This window comes from Indicator indicator, chromosome 22, assembly GCF_027791375.1.
Source record: "Indicator indicator isolate 239-I01 chromosome 22, UM_Iind_1.1, whole genome shotgun sequence".
In the NCBI taxonomy this organism is placed as follows: domain Eukaryota; kingdom Metazoa; phylum Chordata; class Aves; order Piciformes; family Indicatoridae; genus Indicator; species Indicator indicator.
Window position 1 is genome coordinate 9016551 of NC_072031.1, and position 20234 is coordinate 9036784.

Genomic DNA, 20234 nt, shown 5'->3' on the forward strand with positions numbered 1-20234 from the left:
GCATGATCCCAGTCCATCCTGCTGCCTGCCCCATCTCAGAATCCTGTCCATGAACCTACCAAACTGTGTTCAAAACCAGTGGGGAGATCTGGGCTGCTGGAAGGGCTTTTGCTGAGCCTCTCTGGTTTGGTAATTAGAGACTGTCTTCTAACTTTCAGGGCAAATTTACCCAAGGAAAATTCTTGTTCCATCTGTTTCTTTATCAAGCTCTCCTCTAACTACTGCTATTTATCCCTTTATATATATACATACACACACATGTGCATATGGCACATGAAGTCCTGCAAAATAGAATTAATTCTGTGCTGTATCTGTAGAAATGTCTGTGATTAAATCCTGGGATTTTTCTCAGCTGCTTTCTGTGGGTGACTCATCATCATTCCAGCCCAGCTGGCACAACTGGGCTCTTGGTTGTTTCTGCCTACTGAGGTTTTATAGCAAATGTATTGTTACAGACAGACAAGTGAAGAGCCTTGTGTTTATTACTATTGCATTCATCCCATCTTTATCATTTGAATCTTCAAGGTCATCTGTTTTTCACATGAAATGCCTTTCCTTCAGTCCTCTGCCAGCAGTGCCATGCTTTTATTAAAAATCCGTGCACTTCATCAGCACTTCTCATTGCTGGTCCTTAATGAAAGTACTGAGACAGGCAAAACCCAGCCTGCCTCCATAGGAAACAGCTCTGATGAGAAGCTCCATCTAATCTGACACTGCCCCTCTCAACAGTGTCCCTTTTCCCTGACTTGTCCCTCTGAGGCTGTCCTTTAAAATCTGTTCCCAAGCCTTTTGCAGCAGGGAGACCTCACAAGCAGGTCAGGCCATTGCCTGCATCACTCTCTCCTCTTGTGTATTTAACCCTACTTCTCTTGATCTCTAAGACACTGGACTTTTCTGGTTAGTTTCTTCTCTACTCCACTCTGCTTAGCTCTTTTTATGTCCTATTACTTGTCCAGAGAAGCTAGGATCTTGATCCCACAAGGTTTTAGATCTGATAGTAGTATGAATTCTGTGTAGCATTAGTGATTTTCATTTGAACAAATGTTGGGCTTCTTCCACATGCAGTCCCCTGAGATCCTGAATCTACTTCCAATCTCCAGTATTTTGTATTTTCTCATCATAGTTGTTTGGTTTCTTTACACTTTCTGTTTCTGGCAGCAGGTGTAACACATTCATCCTGTTCACGTATTTAACAGTCAACACAGATCTGTGAAGTGGATTGCTTCCTGAGGGATCTGCAGTATCTTACAGGAACCTAGGATTGGATAGGGGGGGATTTCATAGAATCACTTTGGTTGGATCAAATCCAACCACTTGATCCAGCACAGTCACATCCACCACTGATCCCTCTCCATGAGCACCACATCTTTTAAATACTTCCAGGGATGGTGACTCCACCACTTCCCAGAGCAGCCTGTTGATGTGCCATTCTCTTCCCCAATTTGAGTCAAACTGCCAGTTCTCCCTTTTGCCCATGCTCCTGTGTCTGAATAGAGTCTATCTGCAGGGGAGCTTATGTCATTAATTGTCATTGATCAATGGTGGGAATTAGAGCTATGTGTTTTGCTCTCCTGGGCTCAGCTCAGGGTATCTCATCACTTGCAATGCCCAGGGGCATCAGCCTGATTTCTCTGGCATCACACCTGTGCTTTGGACAGGCGTCAATAGTGTCAGGTCCAACTTTTCACTGGTGTTAGGGGTAGAGATTGTTTTAAAAGCTAAACCTAAATTGCAGAAGCTGGGACTGTGGCTCAAAATGAAGAACTGAGACAGGAATAACTTACTCATCTTATTTCAGGACATTTTTCAACACCTGAATGAGCACCCATGATCCAAGGCTGTGTTTTACTGAGTCATGGTTGCCAAGGACTGTGGTCTTCTCTGTAGTATATGATAAGTACCTAAAAATCAAAGTATATCCCAAGTATCTACAGATTAAAGAATGCTCCAAACACAGTAGTAAGTTATGCACCATCTCATAATTTATTATAATACAAACAAGTTTGTCAAACACAATATATTGTCTACTTATGAAAATATCGATATTCACAATTTAAATAGGTGATAGGTCCTGTAATTTTAATATACCAGCAACTCCTCTAAAACCCTTTGTTCCTAGCTGTGGTCTTCAAGGACATATACCTATAAGGAATTGTAAAACTGTCCATTCACAGCTTATTTATTTTTAGGTATTTTTTTTTTCTTCTTCTAATTGTAGATATTTTAAATAGAAATTAAATAGAGTACAAAAGACAATCTCCACAACAAAGATGGTTTTGCCTCCAGGATACTTTTTCCCTAAATAATGACACTCTGTGTGCTTGGCTGAGTTTTTACTACTGGCAAATGAGGAGGTATGAGTAATACAGCAAGACATTGGCTAGTTAGCAACAGTCATTGCAAGAATGCTTCACACAACCAAAAATAAGGCAAATATTACCAACAGCAGCTCCCATATGGCAGACTAAAGAGTCAAGGCTTTATTATCCAAATGGGACTCTAAAGAAGGCTTCAAACATCTGTTAACAAGATACAGCTTGATCTAAAGTCCTGCTAAATTGACGGGGATTGGAAAAAACTAACCACAAAACCCACAAGAAACCTTCCCGTTGACTTCAGGGAGTTTTGGAAATAAGCTTTTAAAGCCCTAAATTATCAGAAATGAAATGACCAATCCACTGTACATGAAAATTGCACCTTGTGATTTCTAAAATGATACAGAAAAGGATTGTAAGGTTTGGTTTTGTTGTTTTGTTGGTGGTGGTTTGTTTGGTTTTTTGTTTGTTTGGTTGGTTGGTTTTTTTCAAATGCAGTTGCAACAATTTAATGGGTTATTTTTAGTGGGGGAAATAAAATATTAATGCAGAAAGTTTTTTGGGCCTTTTTTTTCTGGTTTTAAATATGGCAATCTACAAAAATACATCATCAAGAGAGGAAAAATCAGATGACACTGCTACTTTGCAGGCTAAACATTATGTTACAAAAACTAATAAATCCCACCATGTGAATGGCAGCATATGCCATGCACTTAACTGCATTTTTTTTTTAAATAAATAAAAGCCCTAAACATTCACTATTTTCTGTAAGGTTACTATTGTATTAAGTAGAATAGTGAATTTCTTGTATAAAGTTGGTTTTGTTTCATTTCAGTAGATACATTCTCAAAAATGAATCACTTATCTACATAGATATTGCACTTTAGACTCGTTCACAGGTAACTCGGACAAGCATTCCTCATAACAAATTGAGAATAAAAATAAGTTATAAATACAGTGTTTCCTCAAAACAAAGCATACAGTACCTTTTTCAGAAGGTAACTTTGGTTGCTATCAACTGACAAAGACCAGAGAGAGGTTTCTGAGAGGAGGGTAGAAGGCATGGCCACAAAACAATTTCTGTAAAACACTGGTCAAGGGAGCAATTATTTTAACCTTGCCGTGACATACAGCAAGGTTGAGCATCCCTTTTAAGCTGTGTTATTGCAAGTAAGTGTGAAGCTTTGTTGAGATCACAGGGACAGTCTACAGGATGAGGGGCACCTCGTTTCCCTTTGAACCCAGGGAGGGTGGGAAGGGTCAGCTTTTGCTCTCAGCTCTCCCTTTCCTGAGACACAGCCCTCTTCTTGTTCTAACCAGCGTGGTCCCGAGGGTGCTCCAGCACCTCGCAGAGAGCTGCTGAGCTCTCTGCTAGTGGGACAGGACTGGCTGGTGTGTGCACTTCAAGGTGCTGGGCATCCTGTCTCTGTGCTCCTGACCAACCTGAGTAGCCTTGATCTCTCCTGAGAAAGTGCCTCCACACACAAGCCAGCCTTCGCCTGGGGTTCTGGTCTTCATGGCTTGTGCCTTCTGCTGCTGCTTCCCTCCAGAGGAAGGCATGCTCAGGTTTGGCAAGGGTTTTGCTCTTGCAGAGCACCAGTACAAGTCAGTGCACAAATGCAACCTTTGTAGCAGAAGGGAACCAGGCTGTTTCCTCAGAAGGACTTTTGCAGACTTGGTATTTCTTAGGAGAAACGCACCAAAGCTGAATCATCCTGGGTTTTAGGGAGATGCTTTCAGCCCTCGGATCCCACCAAAGTGGGATTTACTGGATCTATTCTCAGAGTACCTTGCTACGTTAGTCCCTGATGCACCACAAGCTCCCTGCTGGCAGTGCAGATGGGTACAGGCACAAATGCAGTACTAGCACCAGGCTACTTCTTATTTGCAGTTACTGAGAAGTTGCTGTGTCCACTGACTACATTGTGCTTGTGTTCACCATGCAAGGAAGTCTCTGCTCTCACATTCAGTAAGGCTGCATTAAGTGCCCAATATAGAAGTAAAAACATTCTGGTTTGTGGCTGTGAGATACCAAATGCCAAGATCTGACGAGGATAGAAATGAAAAGAAATGCATTTTCAGCCTTCCTCTAAATATCTTCTCTCATTTTCTACGCTCAGCATTACTGGGATGCTGGCTATTAAATATGAAGGAAGAGAATATTTTAAATAAGGTAAATATTTAAAAGCCTTAGTCCAGGCTGATCTATGCTTTTACTGCTGTTTGGTATTTAATAGGTTTCTTTCACAATCAGGGTGGTTTTTTTTTTTTTTTTCTTAACAATTAAATGGCAAATCTTCAGCAGAATGGCATATTACATCAGAAGATCATAGGCTGAGGTTTTTATGTGTTACTCTCTGAAGGCCTGAACATGGGGGATAACTGACAATCTTTATTGATTAAAAAGGAACCTAAAGTCTGTGATCACTCCAACCCTTGCAGGAGCAGCTTCACTTGGAGCTCCGCATCAGGCAGGACTTGGCCTCTTTAGTTGCTCTAACTGAAATAGCTGGAAAAAGATGCTGCTTTTGTTCTTGGCTCTAGAAACCTCCCTCTCTCCCTTGAGCTCCCCTGTCTTGGTCGCATTCTTAAATAACAGCTTAAAGCATGAATATTGGCAGCTTGCAGGACTGCTTTTCGTGCCAAGGCTGCAACAGGTGCCACATCGGTCCTTAAGCCTTGCTCAAACGAGCCAAAAAAGGGCTTGTCACAGTTCATGTCTTTGCAGACTGCCTCCTGCAATGAGCTCTTGACAGCAAGACTGTGTGTGGTGGTATTCATGTCAGAAACAACACATCATTTTTGGCAAGTGCACACACCAGAAACGGCACCTTCCACAGTACACAAAAGCATCTGTCGGCTCCATTGACAGGGAACTGCATGGTCAAGTAAGGTTTTATTGTTGTGTTTTAAAAGGTTGTAATTCAACACTGCTGTGGCTTTCCCCCTCCAATAACTTTGGACTGCACTGGTGCTGGAATGCAAAATGTTTGAGTGCGGCTAAACACTAAGACTTGAACTCTGAAGCATATTCAAAACGCTGTGTAAGAGACAGAGGCGTCTGCCTTCTTGCTTTTCCTCCTCAAATCAAGTGCTCCTGTTCCCTCCTAACAGTCTGATCTGCCCTCCATCTCCCAGGGAAATGAAATCAAATAACCCCTCTTCGAAAGAGCCATTTCAACAAATTACATCCTGGGGATGTAACCACTTGAAAAGAACTTGCACCCAGAAACTCCAACTCTTGCCCTTTTCATGGTGATATTTTTATAGGCTTTCCATTCTTATCATACTGGTAAACAAGCATTTTGATGCAGTGAGAGTTGGCCGGGGAAATCCAAGGGCTGCTTGTTATGGAAAAGTTATGGTTTGTATAGAATTGTACAGGTTGCTTCTGACACTTAAAGAAGGCTTTCAGCGTGGCAGCTGCCATTGTGCGAAATCTTTTGCTAATGAAACAGTAGAGGAAGAAATTAATTGCAGTGTTCAGCAGCGCGAGCATATTGGCGACGTCCGACACAATATGCACCACCCAGCTGTTGTTTATGGGTGACACATAGAGGTGATACAGTATCATGATGACTCTTGGTGCCCAAAGTATGGCAAAAATAGAAGTTATAGTAAACAAAATGGCTGTTGTTTTCCCCGTGGAGTACCCTCGCAGTCGGAAGTTGCTCTTTCGCCGCAGCTTGTACACGATGATGGAATTCAGGATAAAGAAGATGGAGCAGGGCACTAAGTAAACAGTAAAGCAGTGGATCCAGATGAGGACGTGGTGCATTGATGTGCTTATGTAGTCTTCGATCCAAATGTTGGGCCACCAGTAGTAGGGGATGCTGGTCAAAAAGCAGGTGACATAGACACTTACGATGACCTTTCTAGTACGAGCAGGGTAGGACACTGTGTGGTACTTCAGTGGGTGGCACACAGCTATGTACCTATCAATTGTCAGTGGAACCGTAATCCAAATGGAGGTGTGGATGGAAGAAAATTCCAATACCTCAATTATTTTGTCCAGTACCTGAGGCATCTCTTTGTTTAAAATGAAATCTTCCATGAGGAAGTCAACAAAGACGATGAAGAAGAGAACCAGGATGTCAGCAGCTGCTAGAGCTAGCAGATAGTTATAGGAGGACTTCTGCCGGCGAGCCACCAGCTGGGAAAGGATGATGACTGTCAAGATGTTTGCTGTGGAGACAGAAACACAGAGTTAGGCTACTAAGACATGACACCAGCTTTTCTAAGCACTTGCTTAGACCAGCAGCTTTATTCAAGCACTTGGCAACATGAGTGCTTTTATTAGAGCCCGAGAAACCAAAAGTAAGACACTAGGCTTGGGTCCCCCAGAGAAGCTATTGCAATGAGAGGAGCACGAGGCCCTGCTCCCAGCTGTGTGATACACTGACACAGTATCCTGGCAAATCTGGATGAGGGACAGAAAAAGTTGGGATTTTCACTCCAGACACATAGGGTTAGGTGGTATTCAGCAGCTCTTTGCTATATTGTTAGAGCAGATGTAGAGGCAGAGTTATGTCCCTGGCCCTGCTGCAGGGCATGATGGCAGCATCCTGAGCAGAGGGTGGTGAGACCCATACTCACGAGCAGGGAGGCAGGGGCAGTAGGGAGGGAGCAGCAAGAATAAAAATAATCTCTTTTCCATACACACACTTTTATTTCCCCCCTTGCTTTTTTCTTTTTTTTTCCCCCCCACAAGTTAACAGATGAGTGAGGTGGCCTTTGGAGAGAGGCATTTTGTCTCTAAATGAGCCAAACTCAAAGTCACCTGGATTAGCTAATGTTCTCTGGACTGAGTGGGATCCCAACTGAGAGAAGCACTTCCAGGGAAGCACATATCCTCAGCTCTTCCTGAGAGCTTCACTGTGCTCTGGAATTTTTCAGATTTGCTCAGGATGAGACTCCTGCAATTCAGTCCTGCCTGTCTGACCCACCCTCCTACAGATGGGCCATGGGGAAGCATCTCCCTTGCCACTGCTCAAACTATGTGCTCCACAAAGGCTTGCTTGCTTAGTCAGAGCAGCTCTTTAGAAGACCTTCAGCTGGAAGGCATTTTTCCCTCTGGAGTGATACAGCTGAGCCCTTGAGGAAACCCTGCTGGTCACATCAGAAATGATGGATGTTCGGATTCAGCCCAAGTCTAAACATTCTCAAGTTTCCTGAAGATGCTTCTGCCTGCAACTCGTTGGCTACAATACAGACCCAGCATCTAAACTATGCCTAGATGTATTGCATGACACACTCACATAATACAGTGAAGTACTCAAGTGTCTTGTCTATGCTGTTTCACTGGTTTGTGTCAGTCTTCCAAAGCTCTAATCCAACTTAAAGTATTTATATCGCTCATCTAGAATACCTGAAGTAGTGCTTAAAAATCAGAGATCTGGTTTACTGTACAAGAAACTACCAAATGTTTGGATTTGACATTTTCATAAGAGGTCTATAAATCACCTCTTCTGTGCATTCAGTGCTTCAAACATTTCTGCCAGCTTTGATGAATTTCCCCAAAAAAAGTCAACAATAATTGTTAAAGATTCTTTTCAGTCGAAGGAAGTTGCTGACATTAGGGGAATGATGACTCAAGACATATGTCCTACAACTGAAAGTCTCAGGTTTAGCTGTTTTACTTGGCACTAAAGGAAACTTCTTCCTTCACAAATGTCTTCCAACCCTCTGTCTGGGAGAAAATTTCTGCCACTGGGGAAATGAACTGCAGTAGAGTGAATGTTCTTGAGTAACAGCCCTTGCTCAGTGTCACCTATTTTTTTATTAACTTAATTTTGTATCTTGGAACAAAACTAAAGCAAGCATGACAATCAACCAACTCCTTCCCTGAATAAATTTTTTAAAAGCATGATACTTCCAACAGTATTATCTCAAACTGCCTTCAGGAGAATTTTCCTGGTTCTGCCTTCCACTAACAGGAATGCAACTGTATTGATTTCTGACCAGAGCAGATGTGGGAGATGAGGAGTGATGTAGTCAGAACTGCTGTGTCATTTTTCACTTACTTGCTTGCAAAATGCCTCTTGTAATGCCTGCTGATGAGCCCTAGAGGTACAGTGAGTGATGTACTGTCAAGGAAATCCTCAAGCTGGAGTGTTTATCATGACTGTGCAGCCATTGTTGGTTTTGGCCAGCCAGGTGGTGCAGCTTAGCTTCACAGATATAGGACGTGACCCATCTGGAATCCTCTGGATTTGACTCACTCCAGTGGCAACAGCTGGACTCAGCATGCAGCAAGTGGATGTTTGAGTATGTTGGTCCCTGCTGGTAACTTCAGCCTGACTGTCAGAGTTGGTCCTGCAGAGATGCTGCAGCTGCACCACATCCAGGCACAGCAGCCCTGTTCTCCATCTCTTCTGCTTATTCTAGGGGTTCCACTGTTTGGTCCTATCCTTCCCTCCTGTGTTTTCTACAAGAGCAGATTTATGAGCAATCCTTTCCTCTGCTCCCACCCCACCCCCCACCCCCTTTCTCAGGGTTCCCAGCAACAGCAGTAACAGCCTGTACTGAAATGCAGGATATTTGTCTAACACCAGCCAGCTTTGCTGGGTGAGCCAGATTAGAAAATTGATCTGACAAAGCACATGCAAGCTCTATCCAATTTTTCTGCAAGGGTTACAGTATCTTGTATTGGAAATGCTTTCACCAGGATCGCATTAGTTTTTTGGTTTTTTTGTTTTGGTTTTTTTTTTTTTTTTGCTTTTTTTTTGTGGCTGGATGATATGAAATATAGTAATAGTGTTTACTTTGTGAAAACAGATATATAATGGGGTGCAGCAGAAAGTTGCCAATTTGACAGTGTGTCAGCACAGGATTTAGGAGTGCTTTTCCTGCTGCAGGCTGTGCAGGGAAAGTGAAGATGAGTACAAGTCTCTGTCCTTCATCTGTTTTCAAGCCAGTGCTAAGTTGGTCCACACCAACCTAAGTTGGTGTGTCCTCAAACATTATCAAAGCTCAGTGAAATAGGAAATGGGCAGGAACACTGCCCCGTGTCAACAACTGTGTCCTTCTGCCATCATCTCAGTGACTTCTGGGTACCTACCCAGTGTCTCGTGAGCTCTCTTGTGGGCAAAAATTACTATCTGCAGGTGAAAGGGGATGGAAGAGCTTCTGAGATCACACTTTAACCTTTTTTACCCTAATTCTTGCACTAATTTTGTAGCCACTGATAAGAACTATAGCAGAGATGATAATGGAGATACAAAAGTTCCTGCCTCTACTGTAACGTACATGGAGCTACGGTTGCTGGACAGGTTAATGCCTCCAAATTGTCCTGGACAGTACATGCTGCTCATTTCATGTAATGTTTTTTCTAGCTACTATGTAGTTCAGGTAATCTGAATTTGAAAAAGATTGATCTCTGTGCTGAGAGTTGATTAGAAGATGACAATTTATGCCAGTGTCACTTGCTGCAGTGCAGTATCCTGAATTTAAAAATATCTGGTTGAGAACCAGCTTGATTAGGGACTAGCTGGCTGAAACCTCAAGATGCCACTAGCAGATGATGAAAAGCAACTGTAAGAGAAGGTAGAATCTCAATTCTTTTCCTTCAGTCATACAGCATCTGAAAGAGTTCGACACCCCAACACCATTGGTCCACACTGCTCAAAATATGGCAACATTCTAACTTAGCCAGACTTTGTCACGAGGCAATTACGCTTCTCCTTTGACATGTTCTTTGACTTTATAATCCTCAAATTGCACAGACTGTAGCACTGAAATTAGTGCCATTACAGGCCCTATACATCCGAGAGGGACCCTTCAGGAGTAACTTTGGTTCTCATGTGGATTTGGGTTTGCTTCCCACACTGAAGCCTGCCAAGTCCCTGACTTGCCAGCAAAGCCTGGGCCGTCTTGTGTGCCTCTTTGAAGCAGTACCTGTGACCTAAAGGCACAGTTTTCTCCTTGTCTTCATGTTTTGTGGATTACCATTATAGCTCCAACAGTGTCTAACCACAGCCTTCACAGGGGATTCAGAGAGCTCCTTCCATGGCCTATTATCGCTGCGTGCAAGCTTAAGGAGAAGCAATTCTGTCTGTCTAAAGAACATACAGGCATCTTTCTGGGCTGTGGTTTTGGTGTGTTTGGTTGCTTTATTTTTATTAAGAACATTTTGCTGGCACATAGCAGCCTGTGGGGGGAAATAGCCTTTACAACACAAGCAGTAGTGGTTCAGTAGTTCAGCACCATAAAGCAGCTAAATGAAGTAGCCAGGAGTCTGTCACTTACTGAGCGTGATAAACGTTAGGTCACTGGATATAATGGACACCTTTTACCCAATACAGTTGTTGCTAGGATCCCTATAAATTATTGTGCAATGTATGAAACTACTCTGCAGGCCTCTCACATTAGTCACCTGACTGGCAGAGAGATGGTTTGCAAACGGGAAATTTTAAGTTGTTTAAAAAGGAAAATGTTAGTAACACCTCCTTCCCACATCTAGAAATTTGTGAGGCTCTAAGTGCAGTGTGCTAAAACTACATGGGGAAAGAAAAAAAACAACCAACCAAACAAACAAAAAGCAGTGTTTTGGCTTAATGGGAATAGATTATTTCCTCTAAGCTAGAGGCAATATTAAAATGTAAACAGGTACCATGTCTGCCAGATCTGGCCGTGGTTACTAACAGTCATTCACCAAGAACTACCAGATTAGAGATGAGGATGGTGTTCAGCCTTTTCTTCTTATGAGAGCTCTCTGGAGAAGATGATGGCAATGGGAGACTTCTGATGGAGACCACGTAACAGGAAAGAAAGAAAATGCTGTGTCAAAGTAAACACGCTGTTAATGATGGTGGCTACAGCCACTTACATGGTCTTTTAAAATGAGCTCTGGATGCTGTTTGCCATTAAAAAAGATGGAACAGTTCCATGTTTTTCTCATACAGCAGGTGGGGACAACTTTCATGATGGTGCCTCTTCATAGCTAATGTAATTTGTTCTTCTCTTTTATTATCATGTCCTTAGATTTTTTCCCCTCAACTACTGCAAAGTATAAAAAGAGATACTTTATAGAATATAATTTGCACAGTACAAGTTCTTCATTCCCTGAAAGTTCCTGTGAGGACTGATTTTTAAAATAATTGATTTATTATTTGTTCAGTTGTCTGAGTGCTGCCAAACAGCATGCACACACTTGCCCTTAGGAGGCAGGGGCCCTCAGCCCCTTCTTCCAGTGCCTGCATCATGTTCCAGAGGATGGAGAGCGATCTAAGCCAGAAAAGAGCATCAGAATAGCTACAGCAGGCACAGGAGCAGGACTGCCATGGGAGGAGGTTTCACAGCTTGTAGGAAGGCTCTTGTGTGATTTGTGCAGGGACAGACCATGCTAGCTCTGAGGGTAAAAGTGAACTTAGAGGTAGAGGATGATCAAGCTCCTGCCCAGGACAACCCAGACTCCTCTTCATATGTGGGAGACTGTGTCAGTGACTGCCAGAGAAAGCATGGCATGGCCTTATGCTTTACGAGTCACAGGTGAATGAATGACTTGTGGTCAGAAGCCAGATTCTGACAATGAAATCTGACCTCTGGGGCCATTTTTCCACAGACAGCTTTTATTAGCTGTGGCAGCTCCAGGCAAGGGCTCTGTGAATGAGGTTCATTGCTCTGTAGGTGGCCAGGGAGGCCAGAGAAGGATTTTGATCTAGCCAAAAGCACATCCTTGCTGCTGGAAGGCACACACACAGTAGTGGCATGGAGACACCAATGGCTCATTTTGAGCCTTGCCAACCACTCAGGCTTAAGAGCAGTAACTTGTCTGGCAGACAGGTGCAATTATATTGAGTTGCTTTCAGCTTTCCTAGACTGTCAGAGTAGTCTTTTTTTCCCTGGCTTTTATAAAATAAGGTGATTTTTGCTATATGAGAGCAGCCCAGAAGGAACAATAGGTTAAGATGCAGGGAGGCCCAGTATGTTCCCACCAGTGTCCCCACCACATATGTGTGCATGGGTCAGTGATCTGGTTCTCTTTACTGTCTTCACCCTCCTCATCCAGCTTGCCTAAGCTGGGCCTACAGCACAGAGAGCCTCTAATGGCTCCTGGATATTCCCTCCTGAAGCCTTTCTTAGGGGCATCTACATGAGGATAAAAATGGCAAAAGTTTGTAATGGAAATTGGTGCTGGGAGGAGAAAAAGCAATCTGCAAAATAATGCAGAAATCATAAAAGGGATTTGGGTATTCATGCAGAGTATCTGGACAGAGAGAGATTTTCAAGGCAATTTGGGTGTCTCATTTGGCAGGTGTCTGTGCCTTCTAAATGTGAGCTGTCAGTGAAGTTTAAGAGGTCTCAAGGTAAGTGACTTGAGCTTGAGGATGACAAAACCATTCTACCCTTCTGATATGAAATGCCAAAGCACTGAGGCAGGTGCCAAAGGTATCTGATGGGACTACTAGGATAGAGGCAGGATGTGACTTCATAAGGGGACTGGCACAAATTCTTTACTAAACATGAATAATTAAGAGGACTCTACCATTGACTGTGGTTTTGCTAAAACCCAAAGTTTTTATGTCTTCCTAAAGCATTAGCTAATCCAATAGGAGCTCATGCTTGCAAACCCCATGGCCAAGCTTTCTCAGAGACTATCCCAATTTTACACAACATGCAGGAAATGACAGACTATGTAAAACCATCAGTTTGGCTTTATTTACCCCATAGAAAATATACTGCACCCACACTAAATATATCACCTTTTGCTGTGTCAGTCTGGATAGCAAAGAAAACGTACTTGGAATGAACAAAGGTTTGTGAAATATCCTAGTCTGATGTAACTGACTGTCAGGTAATTTGCCTTGAAACCAGAAGCAACCTCTAGGGCATCTAACTGTACAGTCAGTGCACCAAAGGATTGAAAAGATGTGTACGTTTCAGGGACTTTGTTTCAGGTGGCAGAGAACAATTTCAGCGAGGAGGATGTGTGGAGTGTTTGAATGGGCAGGATTCTCTCCTGTTCTGTGGGTAAAGGGATAAAGCTCCTTTTGGTCATCCTCTGTAGTGCTAATTCTGGTCCTGGTCCTACTTGGTTGCCTCTACTTCATTCTCTTTGCACGACCATGATGGTGTCCTGGAGTGCAACCCAACACCATCTTCTTCCATCAAGCCACCCTCAGAATGGCACCAACAGTGCTCCAGACTTTGGGGTGTAGGATCCTTATGTACGTTTGTAGCTCCATTCTGCAGAACAAAACTGGAATTGTTTGCAAGGTCTCCTGTGCCCAGGGAGTTCAGTTTGGCTTTGTTTCCTTTGCTGATGTCTCAAAGTTAATGGGAAAATAGATTAAAGGCTGAAAAAGAGCACCTAAAATAGAAGGTGAAAGTTTTTGTGGCCAGATATTGCTTTGCACTTGGTGTGTGAGAGCAGAGAGTACGCCACGTCAGGACATCTCCATGTTGTTTGTTTGCCCACAGCAAATTGTTTTGACGTACACAGATGAGGGCCTTCTCCTGCTGGCTTGTTTCTGCTGATTCACTCCCATTTTATGGAGGGGAGCAGAAAGAGGAGGAGGATGAGAGAACTAAGCAAGGGGGTGGATGAAGAACAGCAGGGTATTAGACTGCCTAGTGCTTCTGAGTGGCAACTGGGGGCCACGCATTACCCACCTACCGTGAAAACTGGCTGTGCTCTCTCTTTTGTGTCGTCTTCATTTCAAGGAAAAAGATCTCCTCTGGAGTTTTTTCTCCCCAGTCCATTTTAGCAGCCTGCCATGCAAGGTTGTGCACTTTCATAGTCTGCTGAGCCTCTCAAATAGTGCACCTCGTTATCATTACAGCCCTGAGTGTTGTTTTCTACTGATGTGGCAAAAGAGAACCAAAGTTAGCAGTTGTACTCCGTAGTGGTGTTCAGAGATGCGAGATCAAGTCTTCCTCTGCATTAGCATGGATTCAGCCACATGCTGTCTTTTAGGCTACAAGGCTTTAGTGGCCAAAGTCTCCAGACATAGTGATCAAATGACATCGCTCCCATCTGCATGCACACCTTGCTGTCACCATTTCTGTGCAGGAACATTGTATTGAATCTATTCTTTTTCATAATGATTCTTCTCTCCTTGAACAAAAAGTGTTCATTTTGCAATAGGAAGTGACTAATTTTAAGTCTGTTAGCAGCAGTTTTGTTCCCTTCTGTCCAGTAGTGCTACTGTAATGTGCTGCAGTGCCCTTCAGTTGCTCTGATAGCTGAGCTAAAGTTCAGCCAATTTATTTGCTCTCCTTTAAGCAGGATGCAATGTACTGGCTATGTGTCTAATTCAGATTTTAAGTCAGAGAAGTGTGGCCTTTGAATAAAAGGGAGGTTGAATCAGGCCTTTGGAGGGTTCAGTTCTTATTCACTGTGTGAACTCTGCCTAATGAGCGACAGCTAAAGAGCACTGTTTTATCAAGGTCATAACTCTGCATGTAACAATCCTCCCACTCATATTTTCAGATCTTCCTTTAGCACTTCTGTTGTTCAGGTGTGCTGTTATGAGAAAGGCTGTTTATTCAGGTGTTAGAAATGCTCTCTTTGAATCAGAAACCTGTACTGTGATTGCAGAATATGCTAGGCAGTAGATGGCAGGAATCCAAAATGGGTCAGACACTTCTGTGCTGCTGTGTGCTGTATGTACACCTGCCTTCTGCCTGCTTTGGCATTTACTGGGTATTACATGCCATGTGAGTCATCAACAAACATTGCTACCTGTCCCTTTTCCTATTCTTGCTACTAACCAGGCCGCAGCTGTAAGCACAGATAGCAAGACTCTTCAGGTCTCATTCCCCCTGGGATGCCAGGGAATGGAGGAAAAACAGCTGGGCAGTTGCATGGTGGTGGCTCTCAGATCACGGATGCTCAGCCCACAGCCCACCAGCAGCACCTGTCTTGCAAGGACAGTGATCCTGGTTTGCATGCCTGCCAAACAGCCTCCTTAATCCAAGCTGCATATGAGGAGAGAGCTCCAGAAGGACCAAGTTCTCTATCATTATCAGCTTGCCTGTGTCTGTACTGTGGTTTGCATGGGTGCAGTGTAAAGCTTAGGTACCTGTGTGGCAACTGAACACCCCAGGAAGCATCTGGCTTGCTGTGTGAGGACAGCTAGTCTGTCACCTGTTAGGGGAAGATCCGTAATATGTAGCTCTCTCTAGGTCAGGATTACAGCTTCTCACCCTTTGCATAGAGTCCATCCAGTGCACTCTGCGTGTGGACAGGCTTTGAATGACTGGTGTTGTCCCTATCTCTGTGACACTTTGTTCAGCAGCATGTCTAACATGAAAGCTGCCTGTCCAGACCCTTTAGCTGGGAGCACCCAAGTGTGCCTAAGCTGCTTTCTCAAGCTTGTGAAGTTCTGAATCTGTGCTTAGATCAGTGTGATCAGTTTTATGCAAAAGCCTCAAATGTAAATAAGAGAAACATCTGTGAACTAGGCTCTCAAAGTTTAGAGTCACACTTCCCTGGGGCATTAGTGTGAGTCTGTTAGCTCCTGGGGATGCTGTAAGGGTGTTAGCTAAGTGCCTGTACTTTTTGTCACTGGAATGTGATGACCTCTTGAAGCCAAGTTACTCCCCAGACAGGTGAGTGACCAGGGAGCAAAGTGGAACCAGCGATGATGCAGCAAGAAGGCCAGATTTTACTTTGCTTCTCTGCACTGTCTGGAGGAATTAGACCTCTGGAAGCATGTATCAGGCCAGGCCCCAGTCTAGGAAACACTGCCACTTTGTTCTTTCAGCAGCAACATTCTGTACCCTTGACAGGAAAGGGGACTGCATACAAGACAACTCAGTTGCCACTGCACCTTCTAACAAAGCAGGAATCAGGGTCAAAGCTAGGTGTCTGCAGCAAGCACTGCTGCTCCTCTGCATGACCTTCCTGGCCATGTTTGGTGGCACCACCATAGCAGGAGCTCTTTGGTGTAGCTGTTTCATGCGGCTCTTACTGGCAAAGGGACAGACTGAGAGTTGATACCTATTGCTCCTTGCTTCCTCACCTTACCAGCCCACTCCTGGACTGAATCAGAACAATTTGCTCCCTCCTTCACGTCCAGCAACACATCTTCCCTGGAATTTCTCTCACCAAAGCAAGAAACACTTCTATTAAGGCTTCCTGCAGTTTTGCCTCCTGGCTAACTAGAGGTGCTTCAGAGGTCCTCTCCAAGTGACAGAGAATAGGCGTGCAGGGGCAGCAGAACAGCTCAGTAAATGATAACACCCCCCCAAATGCAAGCATGACACCGCCTCAGTGGGTGCTGCATAGTTGTGCTACGCAGTTGTGGGGCAGTGGGGCTGCACAGTTGTGGAACACCAGTTTCAGAAAGCAGTCTTTATCTTGCCAGTCTCTGCTTAGAGGGAAAAGAAGAAACTTCTTGTCCCAGCTGATCAGAAGGTGCAGTCACCTCTGGCATGTGGCACATGCTGCAGCAGGGTCGGTGTACAGTGTTGCCTCTGTGGGTGCCCCTCTCTGCGGGGCACAGCCTGGCACTTGCCTGTGTGCTACTGCCAGAGCAGCAGTAAAGGGAGTTCACTTTGGTCTCTGCCTTCTTCAGACTCTGGTTGAACAGGGAGGGAGAAAAGCCACATCTGAGAGCAGGATCTGCTGGGCTGTACAAGAAAGGGGAAGGGCAGGGCTGCTTTCTCTGCATGCACAGTCAGGCCTGGCATCGCTTGGCCTCAAAGTGGAGTTGTTGAGTTAGTGAAATTTCCTTCTGACACTAGAGCAGGAAAGGCAGAAACAGTTAACTGGTTTCTCATCAATCTTTCTCCAAGGAGTTTCCATTTCAGCAAAACACTGCACTAGTGCTGTATAGGAAGACGGATCCTAGACAGTGTTTCTCTCGTTGGCAGCATGCAAAGCTAATTACTCAGATCCCCCAGGCTTCAGGGTTGTTTTTCTAACAGGTAAGCAGTGTGCTTCCTTTACAATTTTCTGATGAGCAGCTTCAAATTAAAACATGAAAAGCTCTTTATAGCACTGCTCTTGCCCTGTACCACATCCTTAATGAAGATTGGCCATGCTAGCCTTCCTATAAACAGCTTGTTCTCATCTCTGTGCAGTTTTAGGGTGAGAATCATGAATTTCTCATGCACTTAGCATACTGTGCATTTAGTCAGAACGATGTACTTGTGTAGTATTTTCAGGTGTTAGTGTCAGTGTTATCCTCAGTGTGCATGGAGCAAGCTGACTGAGGTAAGTCTGCTGAACTCAGCAGTGCTGCACCACCAAACGCTTTGGCCAGTTCTGTAATATTCTATCATTGGTGCTGCTGCTCTAATCAACCAATGATTGGTCCCTTGAGAAGTGTGTGTCACCATTGCTCATTGGGATCATGCACTGATTTTAACCATGTTCTTGGAATGACAATGTTAGGTCTGTAGTAGTATCCTTAGGGAGCCATGCAAGTACCTGCAGAGGACTCATTAAGGGTTTCCTCCTGTCTGTGCATGTAAGACTTTTCCCCCATTTCAGAGACATACCAGGGCCAGTTTAGCCACAGACTGCTTCATCACAACTTTTTTGCCTGCTATCTTGAGACAGTCTTGGTCAGTTCCTAGGCATTACTGCTGAAATCAGAGCTTGTCGTTACTGTGGAGATCTACACAGTCCCTAAGGAATTAATGAAGAGGAAACTACCTTCTCAACCCTGCTGGCTGGGGCTCTTCAGGTCAGGGTTGGGACTCATCAGTGCTGTGGAGCAGAGAAAGCAGAGTGCCTATGCCCTGCATCTTCTAGAGGACTTAACTTTCCAGTTACGTGAACTATTAGTCTGAACTATTAGACAATTTTCAAATTTTAATTATAAGCCAAGAAGGAGAAAAAAATTAAAAGCATGAAAAACATCAATTCATATACAGAGTGGTAATTGCATGAATGTTGTTCAGAGGCAGGCTTCTCTTCATGAATTGATTGAAGAAGGAATTAAGGTGAACAAAACATCTAGAAATTGTAGATTATTAACTGTCATTGCTGCTTGCCATTTTACACGGCACTTGAAATGTGTAGCTGTACACAGACACAAGCAAACTCTCTTGTATTGCACTCTTAAAATTCTGATTCATTTGGTGCATCAGATTGCTCTAACTTTTCCCAACTCATTCCGCCTGTCCTCGGAATCAGGGCAAGTTACTCTGAGGCTGGAGGTGTTAAGCCAGGGAGCAAGTTGTGATGTCTGCCCACCCTGCACTGGGATGGCAGCTTTGCCCACTGAAGCCCAATCTGTAACTGCAGAAATGGTGCTGCACAAGCAGCTCCCTGCAGTCCAGCGTGCTAAGGTGTCTTGCTGACAGCCTGAGACAAGCACCTCTGGGAGGAAAAGCCTTCTCTTGGAGAGCTCTGGCTCATATGAGACAGTTATGCTGGTGTGATGCTCATGTGCCATCTGCACGTGCTGAGCTGTGGCTATTTGCGTGTGGCACTGGTGCCTTACAGGTGTCTACAACCAAGCCTGAACCATCCTCTTCCCCATCGTGGGTGATAAGCTTTTCTCATCCCCAGTATCTCTACATTATCCCCTTTCTAAGTGGGAAGATTTGATGAGGGTTATACAGTGTGGAGGCTGGTCCCTGTGATCTGGGACTTTGTTCTGAGTCCTGTACCTGCGCTTGGGGATCTCAGTGTCAGCATTGCCTTTGCAGGGTGCTAATCTCAAGCCTGGGCTTTCTAGATACTGTCCTGCTCCATCATCTGTGGGGACAGGCTCCAAAGTAAGATAACTGTCTGATTCCATGCTCTATCCCTAGCCAAGGTCCTTACTGATGGTATGTCGCTCCTAGAGCCAACCAGCCCTGCTCCAGGTAGCCAGACAGAGATTTACACCAGAAGTCGACAGCGGCATTTTCGATCGCTGTCGCCCCGGCACGCAATCGATCGGGGACAGACCAGGTTGCCCTCGGTACCTCTTCAAATGGCCAAGTGGATTATGGTAGAAACTTCACGACGGGTTGAGACTTGTATGTCAAGTTCAAAGTCAGAGCGCCCGAGTCCGGGTGGGAAAGCGACCGCAGCGATGCAAGGGCAGGGACAAAGGCCAGCGAGAGAAAAGGCGTGGGGACAGCAGCATGTGGGGCAGTGAGATGCTGAAAAACGCTGCCCTCCGAGCAGGCGAAGGAACGCGTTCCGTGCCCGCCGCAGCGCTCACCCCGCAGCGCACGGCGGGCAGCCGGGCACAGCCTCTCTGGCAGCTCTGCGGGCACCCCGCAGCCTCGCCACGCCGCGGCAGCTCCCCGTCCCCGCCGGCTCCCCGCTGTCCACCCTGGGGCGCGGCACTCACCCGGCAGCCCGAGGCAGAGCAGCAGGCTGTAGTAGACGACAGGTGCGTATCCCAAGCCGCAGCCATAGCGGTGGTGCGCCAGGAGGGAGCCGTTGTGGAGGTGGAGGTGGAGGTGGTTGTGCTCCATGGACCCGCTCTCCCTGCCGCCGCGCTGCCGGCGCTTGCTCCGCCGCCCGGGCCGCCCCGGCCGCGCCGCCCGCCCCTCGCACGTTCAGCAGCGGCAATCGCGACGCGGCCCCCGCGGCGGGTAGCGGCGGCGGCGGCAGCACATGGCGCGGCCCCCGGTGTGTGGAGCCGGGCGGGGCGGGACCAGCCCGGCTCCCGCCGGTGGGGCGGAGCAGCCTCCGCCTCGGGCCGCCCCGGCTGGCGGGGGCTCGCCGCCGTTTGCCTGCCCTGGGACCCCCCGATCGTTGCAAGCAGGTGCTGAGGACGAGGGGAAGCCCGGAGGAGTAGGCTCTAGGTGAGCCTGCCTTGGGGCTGCTCCTTGGGTGCCCTTCAGGACCCTCTTGCTGTCCGCAGTCGGGGGATGTCCGTCTCTGACCCCCGCTGTCACCCCGGCGCGGGTGAAGCTCCCCGGGTGAAGCGCCGCCTTCCCGGTGGGGAGCTGGTCACTCCCTTGCCGCCAGCAGGAAAAGAGACTTTTTCTCCAGGTTGGCACTCAAGTCATCAGGGTAAC

The 20234-nt window shown here is 45.6% G+C and overlaps 1 protein-coding gene across 1 annotated transcript; it reads right to left on the reverse strand.

The window, feature by feature from the left end:
• Positions 1 to 5565: 5565 nt before the first annotated feature.
• On the reverse strand, positions 5566 to 19685 carry GPR139 (G protein-coupled receptor 139). Its single transcript, XM_054391256.1, has 2 exons — positions 19559 to 19685; positions 5566 to 6500 (listed from the first exon to the last, which is right to left on the reverse strand). The coding sequence occupies exons 1-2, from the start codon at positions 19683 to 19685 to the stop codon at positions 5566 to 5568; spliced, it is 1062 nt and encodes a 353-aa protein (XP_054247231.1).
• Between the last annotated feature and the right edge of the window lie 549 nt (positions 19686 to 20234).